The sequence below is a fragment of the Equus caballus genome, chromosome 1, assembly GCF_041296265.1.
Source record: "Equus caballus isolate H_3958 breed thoroughbred chromosome 1, TB-T2T, whole genome shotgun sequence".
Lineage (NCBI taxonomy): Eukaryota > Metazoa > Chordata > Mammalia > Perissodactyla > Equidae > Equus > Equus caballus.
The window spans coordinates 118963921-118987471 of record NC_091684.1 but is presented as its reverse complement, the minus strand read 5'-3'; the positions used below and the strand labels follow the sequence as shown (position 1 = coordinate 118987471).

At 38.0% G+C, this 23551-nt stretch overlaps 1 protein-coding gene across 23 annotated transcripts in view; it reads right to left on the bottom strand.

The window, feature by feature from the left end:
• TJP1 (tight junction protein 1) overlaps positions 1-23551 on the bottom strand; it is a 236068-nt gene that overhangs the window by 9482 nt on the left and 203035 nt on the right. For 12 of the 23 annotated variants that reach the window (XM_023651569.2, XM_023651557.2, XM_023651558.2 and 9 more), the window contains 14 exons: positions 22363-22513; positions 19882-19990; positions 18454-18673; positions 17986-18170; positions 17788-17883; positions 14668-14750; positions 13638-13848; positions 13233-13333; positions 9602-9952; positions 9033-9272; positions 7522-8394; positions 7271-7368; positions 5408-5635; positions 621-796 (listed from right to left, as the gene is read on the bottom strand). In XM_023651569.2, coding sequence (XP_023507337.2) covers positions 621-796; positions 5408-5635; positions 7271-7368; positions 7522-8394; positions 9033-9272; positions 9602-9952; positions 13233-13333; positions 13638-13848; positions 14668-14750; positions 17788-17883; positions 17986-18170; positions 18454-18673; positions 19882-19990; positions 22363-22513 — 3122 coding nt within the window. The remainder of the gene's footprint in view (positions 1-620; positions 797-5407; positions 5636-7270; positions 7369-7521; positions 8395-9032; positions 9273-9601; positions 9953-13232; positions 13334-13637; positions 13849-14667; positions 14751-17787; positions 17884-17985; positions 18171-18453; positions 18674-19881; positions 19991-22362; positions 22514-23551) is intronic. The other 11 variants (XM_023651563.2, XM_070231034.1, XM_023651567.2 and 8 more) reach the window with 1 other exon arrangement.

Here is a 23551-nt window from a genome sequence, read left to right as displayed (position 1 = left end):
GGAGAGAATGTTAAGAGACAGGGAGAAAGACGAAGAAAGCGGAAATGGGGGAGAGAGGTTGGCCAATGGCCCAGGAAGAGGGGTCACCATGGGTAAGGGAAAACAGTTATTGCTCAGAGAGAGGTGAAGGAAAGAATATGGGTGAAAATGCAGGCATACAGCTATTAAAATGAGTAAATTAGAGCTATGCTATCTACCTTATTGAGACATTGCCACAGAACATAAACGTAAAACGCAAGGTGCAAAGCAATACATATTATATAAACTTAATGGCTTTCCTATGTTCTTGTCTGAAGATGGAATACAAGAATTTTTACAAACCAACACTCAAATATTTAGATCCATACATACTAGTAAGCAAACACTACTTCCAGAAATTGAGCTATGTTAATAAAACAGATTAAAATCTATTTATCTAAAAGGCTTATCCGATAAATGATCATAGTCACAAAAACAGGATCTGTACTTTTAACAAAACCCTTACTTTTCATTGCTCCCAGCCTAAAACTTACAAGTATGTATTTCTTGTATGAAAAACCACTTTGCTTAGGAACTACAAGAATTTAACTTTATAAGTATTACTCTATTATAGTGGTAATGCCAACTTCTGAAGTTCCTACCTTCACCATGTCCTCCCTTGGCATGTGTGTGGAGGGCGAGAGAAGAGCTGGAGCCGGGCTGAGAAGGCTGGGTGTACTGGGAGGGCAATGGAGGAGGGGGGGGAGTGGCCTGGATTGGGTCATAGCGTTTCTCACCAAATGATCTCTCCAAAGCATCAGCTTCAGTAGACTTTCCCCTGTGAAAAAAATAAAGAAATGCCAACATCTGAAAATGTATAAATGTATTCACATTTACAAAATAAGTTCTCATTCCTCTAAGTATCCTTAAGTTTTAAAAAAAATATATAGAATTTCACAATATACAAACAAATTCAACCATTCATCAGCACAAGAAATGTAAAGACATCACAGATACTTTAAGAATATTAGCAAAACCACCAGAGGACGGCAACCAAAAGGCAGATGAAATTTTGGGTATACTAGTAATATTTAATGGTGTTGTTTACAAAAAATAGTAATGGCTGATAGGTTTAAGAAAGTTTTGCAAGTATTAAAAAAATTATTTATTGGCCCAAATCCTCCTTAGATTCACTTCTGATTTTGTATCTAAGGTACAAAGCCCTGGCTTCTGGCATTCTCAGGCAGGGTACCACAAAAAATGTCACAGACCAGGCGTTGGCAAGTTTTTTATTAAAGGGCTGGACATGAAATGTTTTCAGCTTTTTGGGCCATTCAAACTCTGTCCAAAAGCAGCCATAGACACTATGTAAATGAACGAGTGTGGCCGTGTTCTACTAACATTAAAATACTAGACATCTTTTACTTTAAACTTTGTCCTTGATTTACCAGATCCATTTTTTGTTTAATAACTGCTAGAGTAGCAGCATTGCTTGATTTTACAAGGCTCATTTAAGTCATTTGGGCCATGTATATTTTTTCAGATTGCGAATTGTTAATATGTCACACACAAAATTCTCACACAAATGTTTAAAATAGACCCATAATTGCAACATTGCCATCTAAACCTTCGCAGAGAGCAAAAGCTGCACTGGCTTTATGTGCACTAAAACAATACGGACATTTGGAGTGCACTTTCAGGAAGAAGTCCAGTTTTACCATCAGCTTTAAAACTATACAGTTATCTTGCTTTCAGGCATTTAGACTAAGCATTTGCAAACGACATCAAAATCTGAAAGTGCACATAATGCCAATGACACAGTGAGGGACACCTATGTAACAGCCTCACATTAATGTCAGTCTTACCACTTGACGTTCCTTTTCAGGTAGTCATAGCTAGTGTAAGAGCCAAGAAATCTAGGTGATGGCAAAGCAAGCGCAATGGAAAAATGAAAGAAAACGGTCAATCTAACCAATAAGCAAATTTGCAGCAAATGGAACGCAAATGTCATTTTAACATATCAACCAAAAAGTACATATCCATCATTTCAGAATAATTTGATCTATAAAAGAAAATATCACTGACATTTAGCTAGGGAAATTATTGATCAATAAACCAAGTAATGTCATTCGGTCCTGCTGGCCTGCCTGCCCTCCACGTACTCTAACTGGTGTTGCTAGGGAGCAGCAATGTGTCTGAGCTTTACTCCTCTTCCACCTCTGCCCACTTCTGCTGCAGATGGTAGTGGTGAATACAGAAAGGAACTAAATAAAGCAGCAGTACTAAGGATAATCAGTGGGTCCTGAATAACTGAGAACAAAATGCTCCATTAATAGAAAGGGCTAGGCAAGAGAATTCTCTAGGTGAAAATACAGGAGGAAGTGATACAACATGACAGCTTCACTGATCCCCAGCAGGGTTCATGATGAATTGGTAAGTAGAAATAAGCATACCTCTAAAACATGACTATGATTAACATGCTCCTTTCTAGCAAGACCTTATCCATCCCCAGTTTTAAAGCTAAGCCCTGTGGTGGGTGGAGCCTATTTGTAAAGCTGCCATGCTTTAATCTCATAGCCTCTCTCACTGAATAATGTCACATGCACGCAAAATCAACCTAACATCAACCTTACACTTAGTTCTTAAAAAGCTGAAAACCACCATCATTTATTTTGAGACCTGGAAGTCTCATAAATTGAGTCTTGAGAGAGATTCTAGTGACAAAAAATCCCTAGTTGCCCTGAAGAAGTTGACTCAATCTCTGGGCTGGGTCATGTGCACAGACCCAGAGGGAGATTGCTCTTCCAGCCCTGTCTTAGAATCCTGGAAACTTCTAACTTGCTTTGGAGGTGAATGTCTGAGCTGCTATCTCCTAACCTCCCCAATTCCAATCCAGCTTTAGGGAACTGTAAGACAGGGTGATATCTTGCTTTCTGGGGTATTTGTCTTGTGCTAACAAAGATTTCTCCCCTCTCTGATTTCCACCATTTTTGAGGTGTGTTTTTAAGTGGAAGATAAGCACATATTACCTGGAAGAAGATAACTTTGCTGTTTCTATATTTTACTTTAGGAAATAAAGGCCTGTAGACAGTCTATTGGTGACAAACAACACATGGTTTTGAAATGTAGGACAAAGGTCCCATATTTTAAACAACTTTAACAATTGGAAAGTTGTTTAATTGGGCTAAAGAGTAAAACAGCATGAGAAGGGAAGGTAGAGAAAAAACTTTCTCTCTTAAGTCATCTTTTATGATCCTACTCTCCTTCCCAATTCTCTAACCATTAAATACCTGTATGGGAAAATGCAGCACAACTGGGAAGTTTTAATTTCATACTACAAAGGGAGGAAATGCATACCAGTATCCATCTCAAGTTACACTTTCTAACTCCCACAACATTCACAACAGTAAAACCATGCTGAGTCCTGAGTGAATTCACAAAGACAGATAGTTAACTATTTGGTTCCAAGGTAACAGATCATTGTGAAACCTCTGGCCAGATAACACTGGTTCCTCCCAGAGCTGTGTTTGTGAACAGGAGGGGAACTGACACACCTAGTGCCCTGTGCCCGAGTTTCATTCACTCAACAAGCCCCCGCCCACCAATACTACACAGTGCTCTAGACCCTGTCTCAAAGCTTACATCACACATACATTATTAAGTCTTCTTTGCAGAAAATCAAATTAACACAAAACGAAAAATGCCTTGTCATTTGATTCCTGGGCAAAACTTTTTACTTACTTTTTAGACCTAAATATAGTCTTTTAAGGCAGTATTCTATTTACCAAGTAGGTAAAAGGATAGCTAAACTCTGTGTCTTTAAACTACACCCCTGGACCCTCTTCTGACAGGAATGAATGTGCTAATAGCTTAAGTAAGAAGGATTACTTAAGGGTACAGCCTTCTACCCTATCAGACGTGAGCTCCTGAGGCTCAGTGCCTGGCTCACTGAGTCTGGACAGTCTAGATGCAGGAGACACCTCTCTAGTGTTGTTAGGGAGCTTCATGACACTAGCATAAGACACTGCTTGCACTGAACAGAACCCCACTGCAGCACTCAAATTGTGCACTTGTATTTCTCATAAACTGCTTTCTTCTGTAGACAAAAATTTCAATGGATGACAATGGGAAAAAGGTTTAAAATTTTCATTTCAAGTGATGTCTTAGAAACAAAGGTCATAATTAAAACTAGGTTTTTAATACTAGAGGTTTTAAAGCATATTCTAAAAGAATTTTCACTGAATAGTAAATGACAAATGATAGCTAGGTTCAGACAATCCCAAGCATCTAATTCAGTAAAACTCTGTATGCTTCTGAACTTAAGACACAAGTGATGGCTTTTTGATGTGTCAACTCGGCCAGGCTGAACTATAGTCCCAGTTATTCAATCAGACAGTAATGGAGATGTTGCTGTGCAGGGAATTTTCAGACGTAATGCCTCTCATCAGTGGAGTTTTAAGTTAATCAAAAGGGAGATTATTTGGCTGGGCCCTTTTAAAGAGAACTTAGGCCTTCTCTAAGCTCAGAGACTCCCAGACAGCTCCGAATCTTCCCATCCTCCCCTACAGAGTTAGGACTTGCTTAGCCAGGTCCCACAACTGTGTAAACAAATTCCTTGCAATAAATCCACACCTGTTTTTCATTCTTGTGGGTTTGTTTAGTTGAAGTATGAACCCACCTGTGCCTGTGTGGGTTTATACCCGACTCTCAGTACCAAATTCTCTATCACTCAGGTTTCAAGTAGAGTGGCAGAACCAGCAGGAACCACCAGGAACACAGGCACAAGCGGGTTTATACTCCAACAAAACCCACAAGAAAGAAAAACAAACCAACAAAAAAACCAACAGACAAGTAAACAGAAGGCAGCAGCACAGAAGAGGGAGAAGATTGGGAGTCAAGAAACTTGGCATTTAGTCCTGGCTCGCCCCTGTCCCATCCCTCACTGGATCTTGGTTTCCTTACATATAAAACTGGACCAGAAATCTCTAGTCTCCTCAAGCTCCAATAATATAAGCTCTTTCTTGCCTTGAAAAAAACCCCAACTCCATCATCTTCCCTCAAACAATGCTGCCCCACCCATCCCTGTTTTTGTATTTAAAAGACAAAAACAGAAAAGAAGGGAAAGGACCGGCATTAGTGTGCCGTACAGAAGGGAGAGATTCTGATTATTTCACTTAAAGTCAGTGTCTTGACAGTTTACTCTCTCTTACCTCAAAACTCTTTGATTTTAACATCTTTCCTAATACGAAAACTTTATATATCTGATATTAGAGTTTAAGAACAAAAAACAAACACACATTTTAGAGCTAGGAAGTATGCACAGTGCTGAAGCCCTAGAGCCCTCAGAAATCACGTACTGTACACTTCACGTGATTAACTCCATTTTACGCACTCGAACCTGGAAGTTTCATCTTATTTCTAAAAGGCAAGTCTTAGTGAAATAACTTACTTCAAAGAATAACCAGAAAAATTTGTTTGGTTCTGAGAAGGAACTGGCTTGGCAGGCTCTGAGAGATGGCTAGCAGGAATGTGTGGAGAAGGCTTGTTCTCAAAACTTCTTCGGTCAAAGTATGAGAGCTGCTTTCGATAATATTCTTCATCTTCCTCAGGATCATAATGATTTGACCGGACAATATCTTCAGGTGGCTTCAGTTGAGGTTTTTGAGGTTCTGGGACCCTGACAATGAATGACAAAGGGAACAACTTTTCAGCTGTTAATCTCACACAGAAAATGGAATGTATAAATCTTTTATGTTGGCCTTTCACTGCTGTGATTATTCAGAATCTGGCTGAGCAGTCCAATAGTCAAAATGGACATTCCAAATCCCTGTCCTCATACATTATATACTCAAAAGGCAGCCCTCTTCTGGCTCATGAGTCCTTTAACACACCTAATAAGCTTGCTAATTATCTGATTAGAGGCTTCATAGCCAGTTAGAAGCAGTTAACTAGAAAGAGAGAAGGGGACGTAACGAAGACAGTGGAGAACTTCTTGAAACACTCACACCAATGTCAGCAACAAGTAATAACTGAGAGAATTTAAGAACTTTAAAAAGGATTTTTAAGAACTTTACTCTAGATCAATAAATGTTCCTCATATAAGGAAATGGCTCTATACAGTCCCAAGTTCCAGAGGGCAGAGGAAGCAGATGGGGAAGAACATTATTAAACAATTTAATACACTGTTATGTATGCTCTGCTTAGTAAATGTTAGAAACTTTGCATCAAAAATGGATAAACTTAGGGGCTGTCCCATGGCCGAGTGGTTAAATTTGCGTGCTCTGCTTTGGCGGCCCGGGGTTTTGCCTGTTTAGATCCTGGGTGCAGACATGACATCACTCGTCAGGCCATGCTGAGACGGCGTCCCACATGGCACAACTAGAAGGACCCACAGCTAAAAATACGCAACTATGTACCAGGAGGCTTTGGGAGAAAAAGGAAAAATAAAATCTTTAAAAAAAAAAAAAAGGATAAACTTAAATAGATTTCACACACAAAAAAAGAGCTAAGCTTTCAGTTATTAGAAGTTTATATTATGTAAAACAGCTCATTTGCTAATGATACTGGCTAAAGGAGATACCACAGTAATTTACATTTTCATGAAAAGAAGTAGACATCATTAAAATAAGAGGGAAATGTGTATGTTAGATAGTAGTTAGTACTTCCTCTTTATTACAAGCACAAATGTAAGCAAATAAAACACATTAGTCAGGCAGAAGAACTGTAGCCAATCCAGTCTGTCACTTATTAGCAGTATGATGGGGCCACGGTTAAGAGCACAGCTGGCCAGGTTTCTCTCCTAGCTCTACCAAGTCCTGTAAGCGACTTAACCCCTCTCAGCTTCAGTGCCTCTTTAAAATGGGGAAAACAACCGTATTTCCTCATTGCACTGAAGTGCTTAGCACAATGGCAGGGACGTGGTGCATGCTCACTAAATGATTAATTTGTTATTCTAGCCAATCTAAGTCTGTTTCCTTACCCCTAAGAACTAGGAGTTCACATGTCTGAAAGTACTTTTAAAACTGAAAAACATACTACAAAATGTTAGGGCTTTAAAGTTTTTATTTTAATCATTTGCTAGAAAAGTAGCTTTTCGAAAGATCTGTTTCAGAAGGTATAATAAAGACCTTTCTTTTTCTTTCTAGGACTAGTGCTTTAATTAGAAAGGCTGGCAGTTTTCATTTAAGGACAAACAAGATCCTCTCCCTTTCTCCTTCCCTCCCCTATTAACACAGTACAAGGCTTGCTAACTGACTAAGAGGGTCAGATTCCTGGTCAGTTCCACACCACAAACACCACAAAGTGTACCTACCTGTAGAGTGTTTTGTCATGTTCACTGAACTGATTTTGAGGAGTGGCTTTAGGACCAATGATGGGAGCAACTGGAGGTTTAGATGCTACCTCTGGAGGCTGCAAAAAATAAGACAAACATGCCCCAAAACAGATAATTACAAAACAGGCTTCTTTTGCAGGGGGTGGTGTGGGGAGGTGAGGTTAAGAAGCATTTTGAACCACTCTTCACTGAATGTGTCTACGTATCCAAGGCAGGAAAGACATACGTACCTTAAAACTAGTGGTGTGGTTTTCATCCTTCTTGTTCTCCAAAGATGCAGATCTTTTGTTTTCAAACATTTTAACTCTAGTGAGCACAGACTGTGGTTTCATTGCTGGATCTTCCTCTTCTTCAGTGAGAGTTGGGGGTGGAGGCAGTGGCTTCGTACTTGAAGGCAGAACTTCCGGCTTCTGCTGAGATGCAGGTATTAGAGGAGTGACAACTGCAGCACCATGGAGAGGCTCATAATGGCCTGCTTTAGAGGTAAGTCCTTGTGATGGTACTTGCTCATAACTTCGTGGGTATTGGTCAAAATACTGCTTGGCCTCAGAGGCCTTATGGCCTGCTGAAGAATAGGGCTGTGCTTCTGGTCTGTATCTGTTATGTATGTCATATCCAGGAGCTGCTTGCTCTTCATGTCGTAGGGTGGAGGTTCTAGGTGGTTGGTCATAGCGTGGTCTGCTGTCATAGGACAGAGGAGTTGGCTCTTCAAAACGTGGGAAATACCCTCGTTCTGAGGACTCTTCAGGATGCTGTCTGGATTCAAGGTCTCGAGGGTGCTGATTATCAAAAGAAGGCCGAGGTTGGTAGGGCTGTTTGTCATCATAATATGACCACTGCTCTTCATATGTAGGGATGCGATCTTCATAGTGTAGACGATGGTCATAGTTTCGAGAAAACTGTTCTGCATAGCTTGAGGAGTCATATCTATATGTGGGCTGCTCAAGGTCTCTGCTGGCTTGTTTCTCCACATATGGGGGCTGGGCTTCATAGCTCAGGTTAGGCTCTTTGTCTGCCCTCTGCCCTGGGTGACCAACAGCTGGCTGTTTCAAAACATGATTCTGTCTCATCATGTCCTCAGGATAAGGATCCTTTCTATATACCTGTATAAAAAATTCATGTATGAGTACAAAGGCTGGTTTTTAATTCTAGTCTACTTTAATAGATAAACTATGATTTAATATGTGAAAATGGTATGGTCTACCATTTATTACCAGGACAGAAAGAGATTAGCAGAGAAAGCTAGTTTAAGTGAAAGCTCAAAATTTATAATGCAGATAGGGGCTTTTAAGTTTTAGCATGTACTAAATGAAAAGTGAGTTAATTATTAAATTTAGTATAAAATTAATGCACTGAACTACCGATTCTGCTTGATTTGGATACTGAAAATAGAAATCATAAAGAAAATTTATGGATGCTATAATCTATAAAACATAAAAATGTTTATGATGGGTCTCAACTACATATTAAGGAATCCTGAAAGATACTGAAAACCAAAAAATAAAAATAATAAAAATATTAAGCACAAATCCCAATTAAAAGGCTTGTTTTGAAATAATCAGTATACCACTGGAAGCCATGCAAACTACAAAACTGAAATGATCTGTACTGATTTGAAAGCACTATGGTGTATAAGCCCACAGTAACAGAGCAAAAGGAACACTTAAAGGGCAAAGCAAAAATGATCATGTGCTAGACTGATGGAGAGCAACAAATTAGTGCAATGCTGCAGCACAGGTACCTTTGTTGGATCTACATGCGACGACAGTGATGCTTCTTGATCTCTTAGCATTATGTGAGCTGCCTCAGAACTTGGTGTTCTTAAAGAATCAGCTTGTGGTGAGTAAGAGGTGGGAGGAGCTGGGGTGAGCTCCTCCAGTCTGACATTAGTTAAATTTACATTATGATTAACAGCAGAGGTTGATGATGCTGGGTTTGTTTCAGGCGAAAGATAAGGGACTGGAGATGAGGCTTCTGCTTTCTGTGAAGTGTTTAAAATATTTTAAATATAGTGTTTCTGTTTATTGCTAACTTCCCACTTCCATTTATAGTGGCTGGTAGACATACATTTTAAGCGTGCTGGATAACAAAACTATGACCTCATGTCCTAAATTTTTTTAAAAAATGCAGTATACTTCTGTGTAAGATGAACACACAGTTTAGAATTAAGTCCTTGCGATTCTTAAATCAAAATTAAAGTTTAATTCTTAATCTGGAGAAAGGATAAAATATACTCTTTAACTCAATCACCATATTCTAAAATTTAATAATGCACCTCTAACTACAAAACGTTGAATGCTTGCTGCTTACCTGTTGAGAGGCTGTTTTAAATCCAGGGGAGTCTATTCTATGAATTGGTTGTGGCTGCGCTTGTGGTGAATAAGAAGGATATGTTTGATTTTCATGATGCATTCCAGAGGAGTCCTCTCTTACAGGCTCAGAGGACCGTGTAATGGCAGACTCCGGTGGAGTCCCAACCTCATCATTAAGAGTTTCATCTAGTTCTTGATCAGTGTAGGCCCCGCCTTCTGTATCTGTGTCTTCATAGTCAGAAGTGTGTCTACTGTCCGTGCTATACATTGAGTATTCACTACCTGGGGCTGACAGGTAGGACAGACGATCATCATGCAAATCAAGGTCATCACTTGTAGCACCATCCGCCTGGGTCAAATAAAAGTAAATTAAAAATTTTATTCAGTAGTTCTTTAAGAGATGGCCTTTATTTTACAAGAGAGATTGAAAAGGATATTTTTCTTGGGAGAAATCACATCTATTTCTCGAAACTTCCGGTGAGGAAAGGTCAAGAAGATTGTACAGTGACACATGCAGACACACAGAGCATCGTTTGAGATCTGAAGGGCTCGGATGAATGAAATGTTGGCTGGTCAGCCAGGAGAAAGCTGGACTCTGGGGCCCAGCCCCAGAAAACAATGAAGAAACCCTGGCACCACTCAGGTTTATAAAACCTGTCAGTCACTAACTTTTCAGCCCAAAGTGAGGTAAAGAGGGAGAATGCTACCAAACCAAGCTCACAGAAACAAGGACACACTGACGGAACAGCACACGTGAGAATAACTATGAAAATAAATGCCACAGTTCAAGTTGAGTAAGAGCTTATACACATATATATATACACATATGCTTATATATACATACATATATATATATATATATAAATAAAATAACTTTTTTAAAAAGTTGGTGTTTGGCCCTGAAGCTTTTATAAAACCCAGTGGAAAAGCACTACCTAACTGCTGGTTGCCTCATTAAATTAAGAATTTTAAAGTTATTTTTCACAGATCCAGGATCCAATGGATGGCGAGGGAGATATACAGTTATACTTCTCTTTCACAAGTACTTAAGAGCTGAGTTAGTTTTCAATAGTTTACATTATCTTCTGAGTAGACCACAAAGAAAATGAGAAGTATTTGAGGGAAAGGGAGCTAAAGAGTTGCTGCAGCAGGCTGTCAGTGGACACTAATTTGAAACTAGTACCTGGATTAAACAGAACAGTCCCTGAAGATCTTGCCTGGACATTGTGCCCAGTTAGGAACGAGAGCTGAAGGATCTGGAATCCAGAATTCAGACAATCCCCCTTCCATTTCAGCATGGACTGAAGGACAAACATAAGGCTGGAGCCACCTGAACTGAGCTTTCCATGCCGTCCCATGCCTGGCTCTGCAAGAGCCTGCCCCTGAGCACTGCCTTCCTGATACAAAAGACTAGGGCGTGTCAGGCCTCCTGGTGGCTCTAGTTTTCAACTGAACACTTTCAGGGCTGGGGAGAGGGAGAATCCTAGGGCTCTGCTCTGGATTACAACAGAGTCTCTCCCACTGAAAGTTCAATGGCTTCTAAAACTTTGTAATGGCTACTGCAAAAGAGAAGTCTTCTTGCTATCTACTCTACCCTTTAACTTGCCAGGGTTCTGGACAGCTATAACCCAGTAGCAGGCCAGGGAAATATTTAAGGCCTCAGGAAAGAATAACTTGGAACTCCTCAATCCACCTAGCTTGTGCAGTGGTATGAAATGCAGAAGTGAGCAAGGACCATAGCTTGCTTTGAACCAGGAAATGCCATAAGCCTAACACGTTAAGAAAGCCTCAGGATGACTTTTCTTAGTTTAGTAGGGAACATACAAGACTGTATCAGATCTTGCAAAAAGGAACTCTTTCTAGCAATTAGATCCAAGTAGCTCAGGAAGTCCATGAGAAATGAAGTGGTTTTAGTTTAAGAATCTATCTATTCTGATAAAACATACTTGAATGGAAAGGGGGGATAAATCAAGCTTGATTTAAACTGTAACAAATTTTTCTAATTTATAAAGTACATCAATCTATCCTAATAATAAGTGACTTACTTTTCCTCTCAAAAAAAAGTCGTGGGAGCTAAGACCTTTATTTTAAAATTCAGGCAAAGAAAAGCAGCACACAATACTACCATGAAGAGAAATTACAGAAAATTAAGATTTGCGGATTAAAAAAAACCTCTTGGATAGGTAGGCAGTATACTTTGTGCATTTATAAATTAATTTCATTTCAAGAATCACCAGTGAAGGCTGTTAACACTCTACCTGACTATGGCTGCTAACAGAATTGTGCCGTTACAGAAGATTAGTATGGAGAGGACTGCAATCCTTTTTATCAAATGCCACAAGAGTAAAAATTAGTGTGTTGCTATAAAGTGGTGTAGTGGGTTTTTTCCACCTTGATTTATCTATCAAGTGTCCCAGCTTGTATGTCAGTTATTCAAAGTGGTCTGCTGATCTCATATGCACAGTCCATCCCCCAGAGTGGTACTGATGAGAAAAACCACGATTCTGACACATTAGCACAGGTGGGAATAACAGTCACTACCTCTAGATGTAAATATTTTAACATCTCTTCTTGCAGAGGCTGTGTTTTCTGGATAAGGGGCACAGTGGTCCTAAGTATGCAGCATGCACTACCAGCGCATCTGTAGCTTTTTGGCCAGGCAGAGGAATGTACGGGCCATGCAGGGGCAAAACACAACAAAACCAAGCCAACAAGGAAAAATAAAAAAGTAAATAAATAAAGAGATATTCTCAGTCTTCCTTAGCAATCAAAATCTATTAATACTGTACTGTTCTGAAAGTAAAAGACATTAAAAACAAAAGGTTCCTTCACCTGTATAATTTGAGAAAACTATTAATTCTCCCAACCAAATGAACAGATTTTTCCCATCAAAGAGTGCTATAAAACTAGAAAGATTGACAAAAGAAGGTAGTTATTTTAGAGCTATTTGAATGTATACAAAATCAAAATTCAAAGCCAAAAGGAAAGTACTGCTTTGCCTAACATTTCCTGGTAAATTTTAAGAATGTTAACAGGTGCTAAGTGGGAAAAAAACCCCTCTAGGTAAGAATTTGGGGAAATGCTTAACCAAAGTAGTAAAGTATATTCTCTACTTCAGGCTTCTCAAAGCCTTTAACGTGTGGCTCTTGGACCCTCAAGGGGGCTGTGGTTTGCAGTAGTCCCCACCATCACCTGCCTTCAGAGTGGCTTTGTTCTCAGAGAAAGTCCCGAATCTCATGCGCTGAGGAAAGCACTTTGGGGAACACTCATCCAGCTCACCCAACTCCCCTCATTTTCAGAGGGGAAACTAAACCCAGGTTCAAAAGTCATTCCTCACTCAGATAGGGGCAGAGTCAGAACTCAGCCCTGCTCTTTTGGTTATAATTTGAGAATTCTCTAAGAGAACACACTGAAGTGGTAATTCAATAGGTGGGGAAATTTTAGATCTCTTACTATCAAAAACAACTTTCATAACCCCTACATACAAATTTAAAAAACCTAAAAGCTAACTCTCCCAAAATTACTCTAATATGTTGACCCAATTAGAAAATAATGGTAACTCAAAGGCATCTCTGATTAGGTTATATAATTTATTGAACAGGTAAAAAAAGTAACAGGAAATTTCTTACCTTTCCCTCAGAAACCCATACCAACTGGTTCTGTTGTTGTTGAATTGCTTCTTTTAATGCACCATACCAACCATCATTCATTGAATTTAGGTTAATTGTAGCTGAAAACAAATTAACAACATTGTTTTATGGTTAGAAGACTGTCAAAAGTCAGAATTCATTCAACCTTGCTTAGAGCTCAATTATCACTGAGTTATTGAAAGATGATGTTTGAGGATACAGACCTTTGAAATTTCTATTTCAGCATGGTACATTTTCTTTCAATTAAACAGCAACTGTTAATACAACAGTTGGAAAGCTTCCAGGCACAGGTCACCTAACTTTTAGTATGAAAACAACACATTTTTTGCCTACATATTGTTGCCCAGACACTTTAAGCTGAAAGAAGGCCTTTAATATACTCACTTGTGAAAAGATGGTGATTATTTTTACGAAGTTTATGGGACCGCTCATATAATTTCCTGGCACTTTTCCGAGATTCTGGACATAACCTCATTCTCATAGTTTTCACACCTTGCTTAGAATCAGGGTTAAGGAAGACTACAATTGGATACCACTGGGCGTAATTCAGACGATCAACTGCATTTGGTGTTACATCTAATAAAGCATGTTTGTCCTGGAGAGACACACACAAAAATAAACAAGGACATGAGATAGTTAAGTAAGAATCATCACCTTCTGAAAACGTCACAGCTTGGACTATATTCCACAGGGAATGGACCTTTAATTGTGCTCCAAAATGTCTCAGGAGCATGTTAGAAAAATTTGTGATCAGAAATTAATTCAATGTAATTTCTAGCACAATTTAAAAAAAATAACTTTTTAACGAGCTAACTTTGAAGACAGCCCCAATACTTGCAAGTTGACAGTATTATCTGTGTTTGGTTAGAGTGAAAATAAGTATAACAATTCAATGTTCCTGACACAATCTTAAAGAGTAACATATTCCTTACGCATATGTCAAAGTGCGACTTGAATTGTACTAACGCAATATAAAGTCTCTATTAATATATCTGAACACTGTACACACTTTTTTGCGATAATGAAAGATCATCTTTTGATGCATGTAATACTATTCCACTGAAAGTAATTATCATAACGTCTTGCAGTAAGGGCTTAAGTTTCTTATAGGTATAACAGTAATAATTTTAGAAAAACTACCTTCTATATGTTCCAAGAAATGCATCATTAGGCGATTTCTTCATTGTGTGAACATCACAGAGCAAGCTTACACACACCTAGATGATACAGGTACTACACACCTAGGCTATATGGTACTAATCTTATGGGACCACCACTGTATATGTGGTCTGTTGTTGACCGAAACATCGTTATGTGGCGCTTGACTGTATTTTCAAATTAACTAAACCCCACCTCACTCAAAAACACAACATTCACAGCATATAATGAAATACATCAATCTTCAATAACTTACTTGATCTATTATTTGCTTTATTGTATGAAGACGAATAATGCCAGAGCTTCGCTGGTCAGTTCCAGCATCTCGTGGTTCACTTTCTATCCAGGAAAAAACCAAAATATCAAATTTCCATTGGTTAGATCAGTTTCTCAAGTACTGGGCACTAGTGACACATTGGGCTCCGCAATACCCAGCTGTGGGGGCTGACCTGTGCACTATGGCCTATTTAGCAGCATTCCTGGCCTCCACCAGCTAGACGCCTCTCAGCTCCATTGCAACAAATAAAAATGTCTCCAGACATGGCCAAATGTCCTCGAAGGGGCAGAACTGTCCCTGGCTGAGAACCACTGGATTAGAGCAATGTTTCCCAACAATGCTGGGATTAGGAGCAGGGAAGTGAGGTACTTGCCTTAGACACAAAATTTAAATTAAAATTAATAACAAATTAGTAATCCATAATAGACAACACGTCAAAATTTTAAAAAGAATTAAAAAATGGAACTTGAGTAAAAATTATTTAAGACTGTCACTTAGGTAAGCTAAATTTTCAAATATGGTGATTCTCTCAACTGAAAATGAGCTAAAAATGTAGACTTAAAAAATAATACTGATGAGTTTGTTTCCATTAAAGCCAGGAAAGTAAAATTATAAATTCTGGGTTTGGTATAAATAAAATATTTCAACTTAAAATGTGAGTTTTAATATGCATATTTTTCAAAAGTTTTCCAACTACTTTAATGTTCTGGAAAAAAACTGGCCATTAAAAAAGCATAAAAACATGTATATAGGGATACACATTCTTTTCTTTTGCCTAAGCCTCCAATAGGGCTTGGCATGGCACTATTTCCAAATATAGTGTGACACACAGAGAAAACAGTATTATCTGTCTGGCACACTGAGATAAACTGAGGAGACTTCTCCTGGGCAGAGCCCGACCAAGCCACTGAGGGCTGATGAGATCAGTACCTGGGCAGGTCCATAACCCATCAGCAACACTGCTGTAGCAGACTGGCTGGGAAGCTCTGGGTTAGAGACCTTTTTTATAGCAGTAGAAAGGGAACCCGGGAGCAGAGAAGGCCATTAGTTTGTAACTGTGAGACGGCCTGTGGTTTCATATTGGTCACCTGTCCTTCCCTACTGGTGTATAACATGCCAAATTCAGCACAGCCTGACTTGTAACCAAGAATCTCAGAGGTCCAATTTACATGAAATTCTTCACATTTTAAAAAAGCAAAGCAGTGTCTGTGACTGTGGTCACAAGGAAAGCTTGAAAACAAAGGAAGAGCTCTGGTGTTTCAGACCAGACAAAGGCAGCGATTCAGAAGGACAAAAGTCACACTGAGGGATAAGGTGAATGAATCTAGAGAATGAGACTATCATGAGACAAAGCTCCCTGGGAAAAGAGGGCAGAATTTCAAATCTGGTGGACATGGGAGAATTAGAGAGAGAGAGACCAACTTGAAGGTTTGGTTGGAGAAAATGCTACTAATTCCTTAACTCAAAAGACTCTCATTAGAGTCAAAGAGGATACATAACTAAGCTATCTGAGTCCCTCTGATAAGAGCCTGGATGTAGGGTAAACCCAATTAAACAAATCAATTCCTCTTTAAGATAGAGGTTTGTAAATCTTCACATTTGCTCTTTCTGAGTTTAAAAAACCTAAGTTTGGTTATGGGCGGGGACACCATCAACCTCTTCAGGCAAAATGTTACTCTACAAACAATGACCAAAAAAAGATCTCTTCTGAAAAAAACTAACAAACTGAACGGGTAATCAGCAATAATCTATAACTTGCTCAAATTTTACTATCATTTGTATGCAAATTTTCTGAATTTCAGAAAATAAATATCCTCATTCAACTTCACCAGCAACCAAATGAAAAGCAATATAATAATAAGGCAATGTCCTGATTCTTTAAATTAGTACTTATGTAGTTTAAAAATGTGAATGAGTGTCTCATACAGAGCCACTGGGGAACAACAAAGGCAGAGCCTTTGTAGCCAGAAAAAGTTCATGTCCTAGGGTTCATTCCTTTCTATCTTTGGGAATTTGTCCAAGAAAATCACCATAAATATGGAAAAAGCTATATTCTTGAGGATTTAAAATCTTTGGGAAACAAGGTAAAGTATAAACAAGCAAACAAAATATGAACAGATTTCTGCATCCTTTATAATAGTAAAATATAAAATTGAAACAAACTATATAAACAATAGAAGGCTAATCAACCACAATTTGATTGTAGAATAGATAATAAAATGCAAATATGGTATTACCTATTAAAAAATGGTATAAATAAAATTTTGCAAAAGTATGGTTATAAAGGGTGGAAAAAACACAAAAAGGTCAAATTTAGGGTGATGGTGCTATATGTCAAAATTAGTTTTCTAACTTTTCCAAATAAAGAATGATAATTTTTGATTAGAAAAAAAATAGTTTGAGTTTTTACAAATAACTTAAAGCAAGGGTCATAACTACGTCTGTATATTTAAAGTACCATAATAGCTAAACTAATAAAAAAAATCTGCAAGCAAAATCTATTAGGCATTTAAAGCACTACAGCTTCAATATTTATGTTTAACATTAACTTACTATAACTGTCTGCAATAATAACTGATAGCATGAATCATGCTTTCATTACCCTTTTCACATATTTGAGAATTTCTGTTAGCTTAATAACTGAAAGCCCTGGATTGTAGCCAGAAAGGGTTGGGTTCAAAGCCAAGTTTTGTGACTCATTAGCTGAGTGTCATCAGGAAAGTTTAGACTAAAGAGGTTGGTGATGGTCCCGACCATAACCACCCTAAGGCTCAGCTTGCTTGACTTCAGCATAGGCAGTCTAATACTTACCCCATGGTGATACCGCCAGGATTAAGCAAGACTGTGTGCTAAGCAGTTTTCATATGAAGCCTAGAACTTCATAATGGTGATTCTTCTTATTATTAAAGAGAATTGGTAGAACAAGGACACAATCACTCAGGGTTTCCCTCCAAATTAAATATATGGGGTAAACTGCAAATTTTGACCTACAAAAAGGTTTTTTTCTATTAAGTCAATGGATCAGACCTATCCTTTAGAGGAGTAACTAGTAAACAAACACCCACAACCTCATCTTAAGCCAATCTTGAGGCTACTCACTTGCAATCTGATAAATATCTGGTTCTTCTCTTGCCAGCTTTTCCCTGGCAACATCAGCTATTGGTCCAAAGATGGTTACAGGCCTCAGAAATCCAGCTGGGTAAAAATTAAAAAAAAAAGTATCATAGTTTATACCTTTTCTTTTTTAAGCATATTGACATTAAAGGGTATTAGATTAGTCCGTAGAAAATACACTACCTTCTCGAAGAACAACTCTTTCATATGCTGGAAACTTTGTTTGAACTGGCTGAGCTGACAAATCCTCTCTGCTTTTTCGAAGATTTCTCTTGGAGCTGCGAAGACCCCGGAATCTCCAGAAGTCAGCTCGGTCTCCTCCTGCTGTTTTTGGAAGTGTGTATTGTACACTGGCCAACTGCTCAGCTCTGAAAATGAAAAGATTAAGAAAAAGTAAAATAAAATAAGAGTATTTAAAAAACAAAATAAAAAAAGACCCATAATGAAACAAAATGTCAAAATACTGGATAGACCTTCACATGCAGTTTAAATCTTAAGGGTTAAACTAAAATAAAAGAGTTTGCACAACTAAGTCAATTACAGATATGGTTAATACAATGAAAACTAATTCTTTATGTAGCCAAAATTTCCCAGTGGGATTGAAATTTGCCATCATTTAATTTGTGCTGAGAAGTATCCAAACATTCATACCTGTTCTTATTAGGGATGATGCCTCGTTCTACCTCCTTATGATTTTTACCAATTCGAATAGCCAACCAGGAGCCTAGTTTTCCATTGTACAATGTATCCACGACACGGAACACCTCTCCTTTGTTAAAACTAAGTCCGTAGGGAGATTCTTTTTCATATTCAAAATGAGTTCTAATATAGAAAGAATCTCCTACATCTGATTCTACGATACGACGATAAACTAAAAGGAATCAAAACAAAAACATTATCAATGGCTAGTGGAATAAAGGAACTAATCTGAAGGCAATACATTATGTAAAGATGCACTGATAATATTAACAATAACAAAAACAACAGTATCCAACAAATGTCGAATCCCTACTATGTATCAGGTACTGTATTAAGTATTTTGTCTCATGTACATCACTATTACCTCATGAAATGGGAACTCTTAGTATCTCCATCTTGCAGATGAGGACACTGGTGCAGAAACAGATAAAGAAAGCAACTTGTCTAAAGCCACATACATGCTTTCTATTTAAATCACCTAATTTAATTTCACTGCAAATACTATAAATATTCCCATTTTCTAAATGTGTGGTTCTCAAATGAGAGCAATGTTGCTCCCCTAGAGGATATCTGAAAATATCTGGAGACATTTTTCTTTTTTTTGATGAAGAAGATTTTGCCCTGAGCTAACATCTGTTGCCAATCTTTCTCTATTTTGTATGTGAGCCACCATCACAGCATGGCCACTGATAGGTGAGTGGTGTAGGTCTGTGCCTGGGCACCAAACCCAGGCAGCCGAAGTGGAGCATGCCAAACTTAACCACTAGGCCACTGGGGCTGGCCCCTGGAGACACTTTTGATTGTTGCAATTGTGTGTGTTGGAGGAGGGTGTGTGTGCTACTGGCGTCTAGTGAGTAGAGGCCAGGATGCTTCTAAACATCCTACAATGCACAGGTCAGCCCCTACAACAAAGAATTATTTGGCCCAAAACATCAATGGTGCTGCAGCTGAGAAGCCATGTTCTAAATGAAAAGTCTATCTGCTTAACCACAGAGAAAATTAGGCATTCTCTTGAATTAATGCAAATAAACATGAGAGTATATTGCTTAGGTAACATTAGTACAAAATTCAGAAGCTGCTTGTATATACTTCTGTGTGGTTCTGATGGCTAATAAACAACTAGGATTTTTCTACGCCTTATAAAGGGTTGGATGGCGTTCTACTTAAATTAGAGTGTCATAAAGTTAGGCTTACTGTTCTGTGCTAATGAGCACAGTGTAAGATTGTGAACCCTTAAATGACTTAAACTCCCTCTGAGATTAACAAATTCATTTTTCACTCAACTTTGAGTGATTTATTTACAAAAGCGAAATTAAAATCCCTATTTAAGTCCTCAAACTTCAACAGGTTTATTTTCTCCATTTTCTGACAGTATCTCACCATCCTTCTTCTTCTGAGCCAATATGGTCACTTCTTCTCCTTTAGGGAGGTCAAGCAGGAAAAGGACAGCTTCTTCTCTTATGATGTTTGTGAAATCTACATTGTTTACCTGGTTAAAATACATTTCACAAATTACTCTTGGTCATACTTTAAGATTATAAAAATATTTATCTACACAGGAAACATTCTCAGAGTTGACCTAATTTGAAAATACCACACCTTTAAGAGGGAAGAAATTTATTTTACTTTGGAGAAAATATATTCTAATTTAAAACAAGCAGAAACCAAGTAAAGGGAGTGAAGGTATAAATTCACTTACAGACTATTCACAGTGTAACCTGACATTAAAGATCATCCACTGCAAAATCTAACCAATTTTGAGCAAAAAAGACAACTTCCAATTCAAAATATCTATTATTGCAAAATCTCTAGCTTTAAATTTTTAAGTTCTAAGTTCTGTGAATGCAACCTGAAACTAATGTATGTCAATTATACCTCAGTAAAAAAAATTTTTTTTTTTAATTCTGTGAAGGTGCAGTAGAGCCGTACTTTTTACTAGTCTCTGAAAAAGAAATCAAAAGGAAACAGGATTAAAAAGAAACAGTGCATACACTGTGGCATCTCTGTAAGAGCATCCGTATGATGTAGGCTCAATGTCTGCCAAGTCAATATTTACTTATATTAGAAGTTCTTTAAGGACCAAAATAAAACTTATTAAAAAGTCACCACAGTGACTATGCAGGATTACAGGTAGATTATCTTCTCAACTTCTGGAGATTTTTCACATTAAAAAAAAATCAACATACACTACTTTTTTGCTACAAAATAAAAATAAACTATTAAGAAATATTTTTAAAATGATGTATGCCCTGATTACTTCAAATAGGATATGAGATCGTAATAGATAGGTCTGTTTAATTTCTCTAGTACAGTGAAATTATACAATGTTGTATGTGAGAACAATGTAAATATCATCAGAAGCAATCACAATATAATGTCAGGTGGAAATCAGTAAGGCAGAGATGATGCCTTGACTTTTTGACATGCTAAGTTTGAAGGGAAAGGAGGAGGATGAAAATGGACACAGGCAGCCAGCACAGTGTGAGGGAACACGGGAAAAAGCTTAGAGTGAAAAGATTCTGACTGTGGGCTGCTATCTTGAGTGACCAAACCACAGATGGACACTACAAAGCAAGAGGGAAGCAGGGAGCTACTGACACTCCCCAAGTTTTAGAAGAATTATTAAAGAGGGTAGGAAAAAAATTAAAAAGATTAGAGGGGTACCAGAATGGCAGTGTTACAGAATCCAAGCAATAAAGTACTACAAGAAGGATTACTTAAGATAGTCAAAACACTGCTAAGAAATAAAGGAAAATGAGGGCTGGGGATGACATTAGTCAATGATGGCTTACGAAAATTCAGATTCAGTGGTGGTTAAGGTGGAGGCCAGACTATAAAACTTTATGACAGCAACGAATGAAAAGAAAGGAGGGAAGGGACTCAACAATATCTTCAACAAAAGGAGAGAAGTAAGACAGTGGAGGATAGATAAAGAGCCAGAGGAGAAGGAAAGAGAAAAATGTGAACAAAGCAACAAGCTTCTGGAGCAGCAGACTGAATCCAGGACATGGGCAGGAGATAGCCTAAACGCAGGAAGAGAACAGAAAAGAGGTGGAAATGACAATTTGAGGTGGCGAGGTAGAGCAAAAAAAGAAACTCACATTTGATAGATTTGATTTTCTGATTTAAATGGGACGTAATTATCTACCAGACAGTTTGAATATTTTAAGAGAAGAGGAGAGAGAAAGATGGTACTACATTACTAGGCATCATTGCTTATGGAAGAGAAAGGAAAAAAAAAACAACAAAAGAAGAAAGACTTTATCGGTAGACTGCATCTAAACTGGGCTTTCTTGACTCTTGTAACAGGTCCTCTCTCTTATGGGGTATAAAGCTTCAGAGCAAGGGCAGCGTAGGTATGTGCCTCATGTACATCTCAACTCCTTGCCCCTGAGCCATCATCTGGAGTAAACAAGGTCCCAGAGGGCCAAGTGGACTGCTCCAAGGACTATTCCCATGGGAGAGGAACATGTGATGTTGCCCTGCTGGCAAGTTGTGGCCCATGGCAGAGTCTTGCCAGCCTGAATGTTTAGTTGAACTTAAAAAGACTACCTGGTGGATATTACAGGGATCTAAAACTTTTGTTTTTTGTAGATTCTATGAATAGCAGAGATTAAAATGAAATCAGAGCATCACACTGTGTAGTCACACATAACATAACAGTAAACAAGAGCAAACGCAGGAAAGGGAAGTGACAAGTCCAGCATAACCAAAACCTGCTGGATTCTTAATCTGAATGTTTAATGGGTTCAAGAGACTGGGATATAGATCACGACCTATAATATTAGGCTTGCTGTGTTTGATGCCTTTTTCTAGACATCTAAGTACTTTCAAACCCACATTTCTGATATACTGACATACCCTGAGAATTTGATCACCCTCTTCTAAGCCTTCTTTGGCTGCGGGGCTATCTTCTAGAACGCCAGCTACAAATATTCCGACATCATTTCCACCAGCCAGGCGCAAACCCACACTATCTCCTTTTCTGAATTTTACCAATTTCATGCTGGGCCTGTTAAAACAAGTATTTCATTTGAAACAGTTAAGAGAAGCCTGAAAAGTTATAGCAAACCAGTTACAATGAAAACCATATTCAGAATGAAATAAAGGACCATTATCTCTGAAATATCCTCCATACCATCTAGTGAATAAAATTTAGTATTAGAATTTCAAATCAGATTTAATAGCACTTTATTTTTCTGATTAACAAAAGTTCTAAAATATCTGAATTTAATATGGTAGTACTGCTTTACATACCAACTTAAAAAATTATAAAAACAATGTTTACCCAATTCTCAGAGTCTTGGATATATATGGTACATTCCCTATGGCTAAAAAGAAATCTTCCATTTTTTCCCACCTCAATTCGTACCATATCATCTGTACTGAATAATGGAGAAGTACTGTTTTTTAGAGGTAGAAATTGAAGCATAGATTGACAAACTTTTCTAATACCAGGGAGTCAAAATCAGGGTCCAAGCACTGTGATCTCTACATCCAATAGAAGTGGTTTTTAAACTTTGCAGCTGATGAACTCTTTCAGTAGTTCATACAAATCACTTACTCTGCAGCCCTTCTGAATTTTAAATAAAAATCTTATCATCATTCAGCCTTTCTGGAGTAGCCTCATATTCAATCTCTGCCCCTTTCTTGCTAGAGAGAGAATGGGAAAGAATTAATGTATGTACATCCTTCTATAATCTGTCTAGTGTCAAAACCTTGTGATATTAAAACAAATACTGAAGGATGCCTTAGATGAATGGCTAGGTAAAAACAGATCATAATTACAAATTACCCTTTAGGGTAATTAACTACAAGTTACACACATAATTACAAATTATCCTTCTCGGTTTCCATAACTATCCCACATTTCAAGCCAAGTAGACACACAATTCTTCTACCTATCCTGACATGAAGTGTAGAAAAAGTCCCTTTCCTCTTAATTCACTAAGTAACAATGAGCAAATTATTAAAAACTAACTAAAGGACACAAATCAAATAAATGAATGAATGAGTTGAGGAAAGAGAAATGTCTACTCCTTTTAAACCA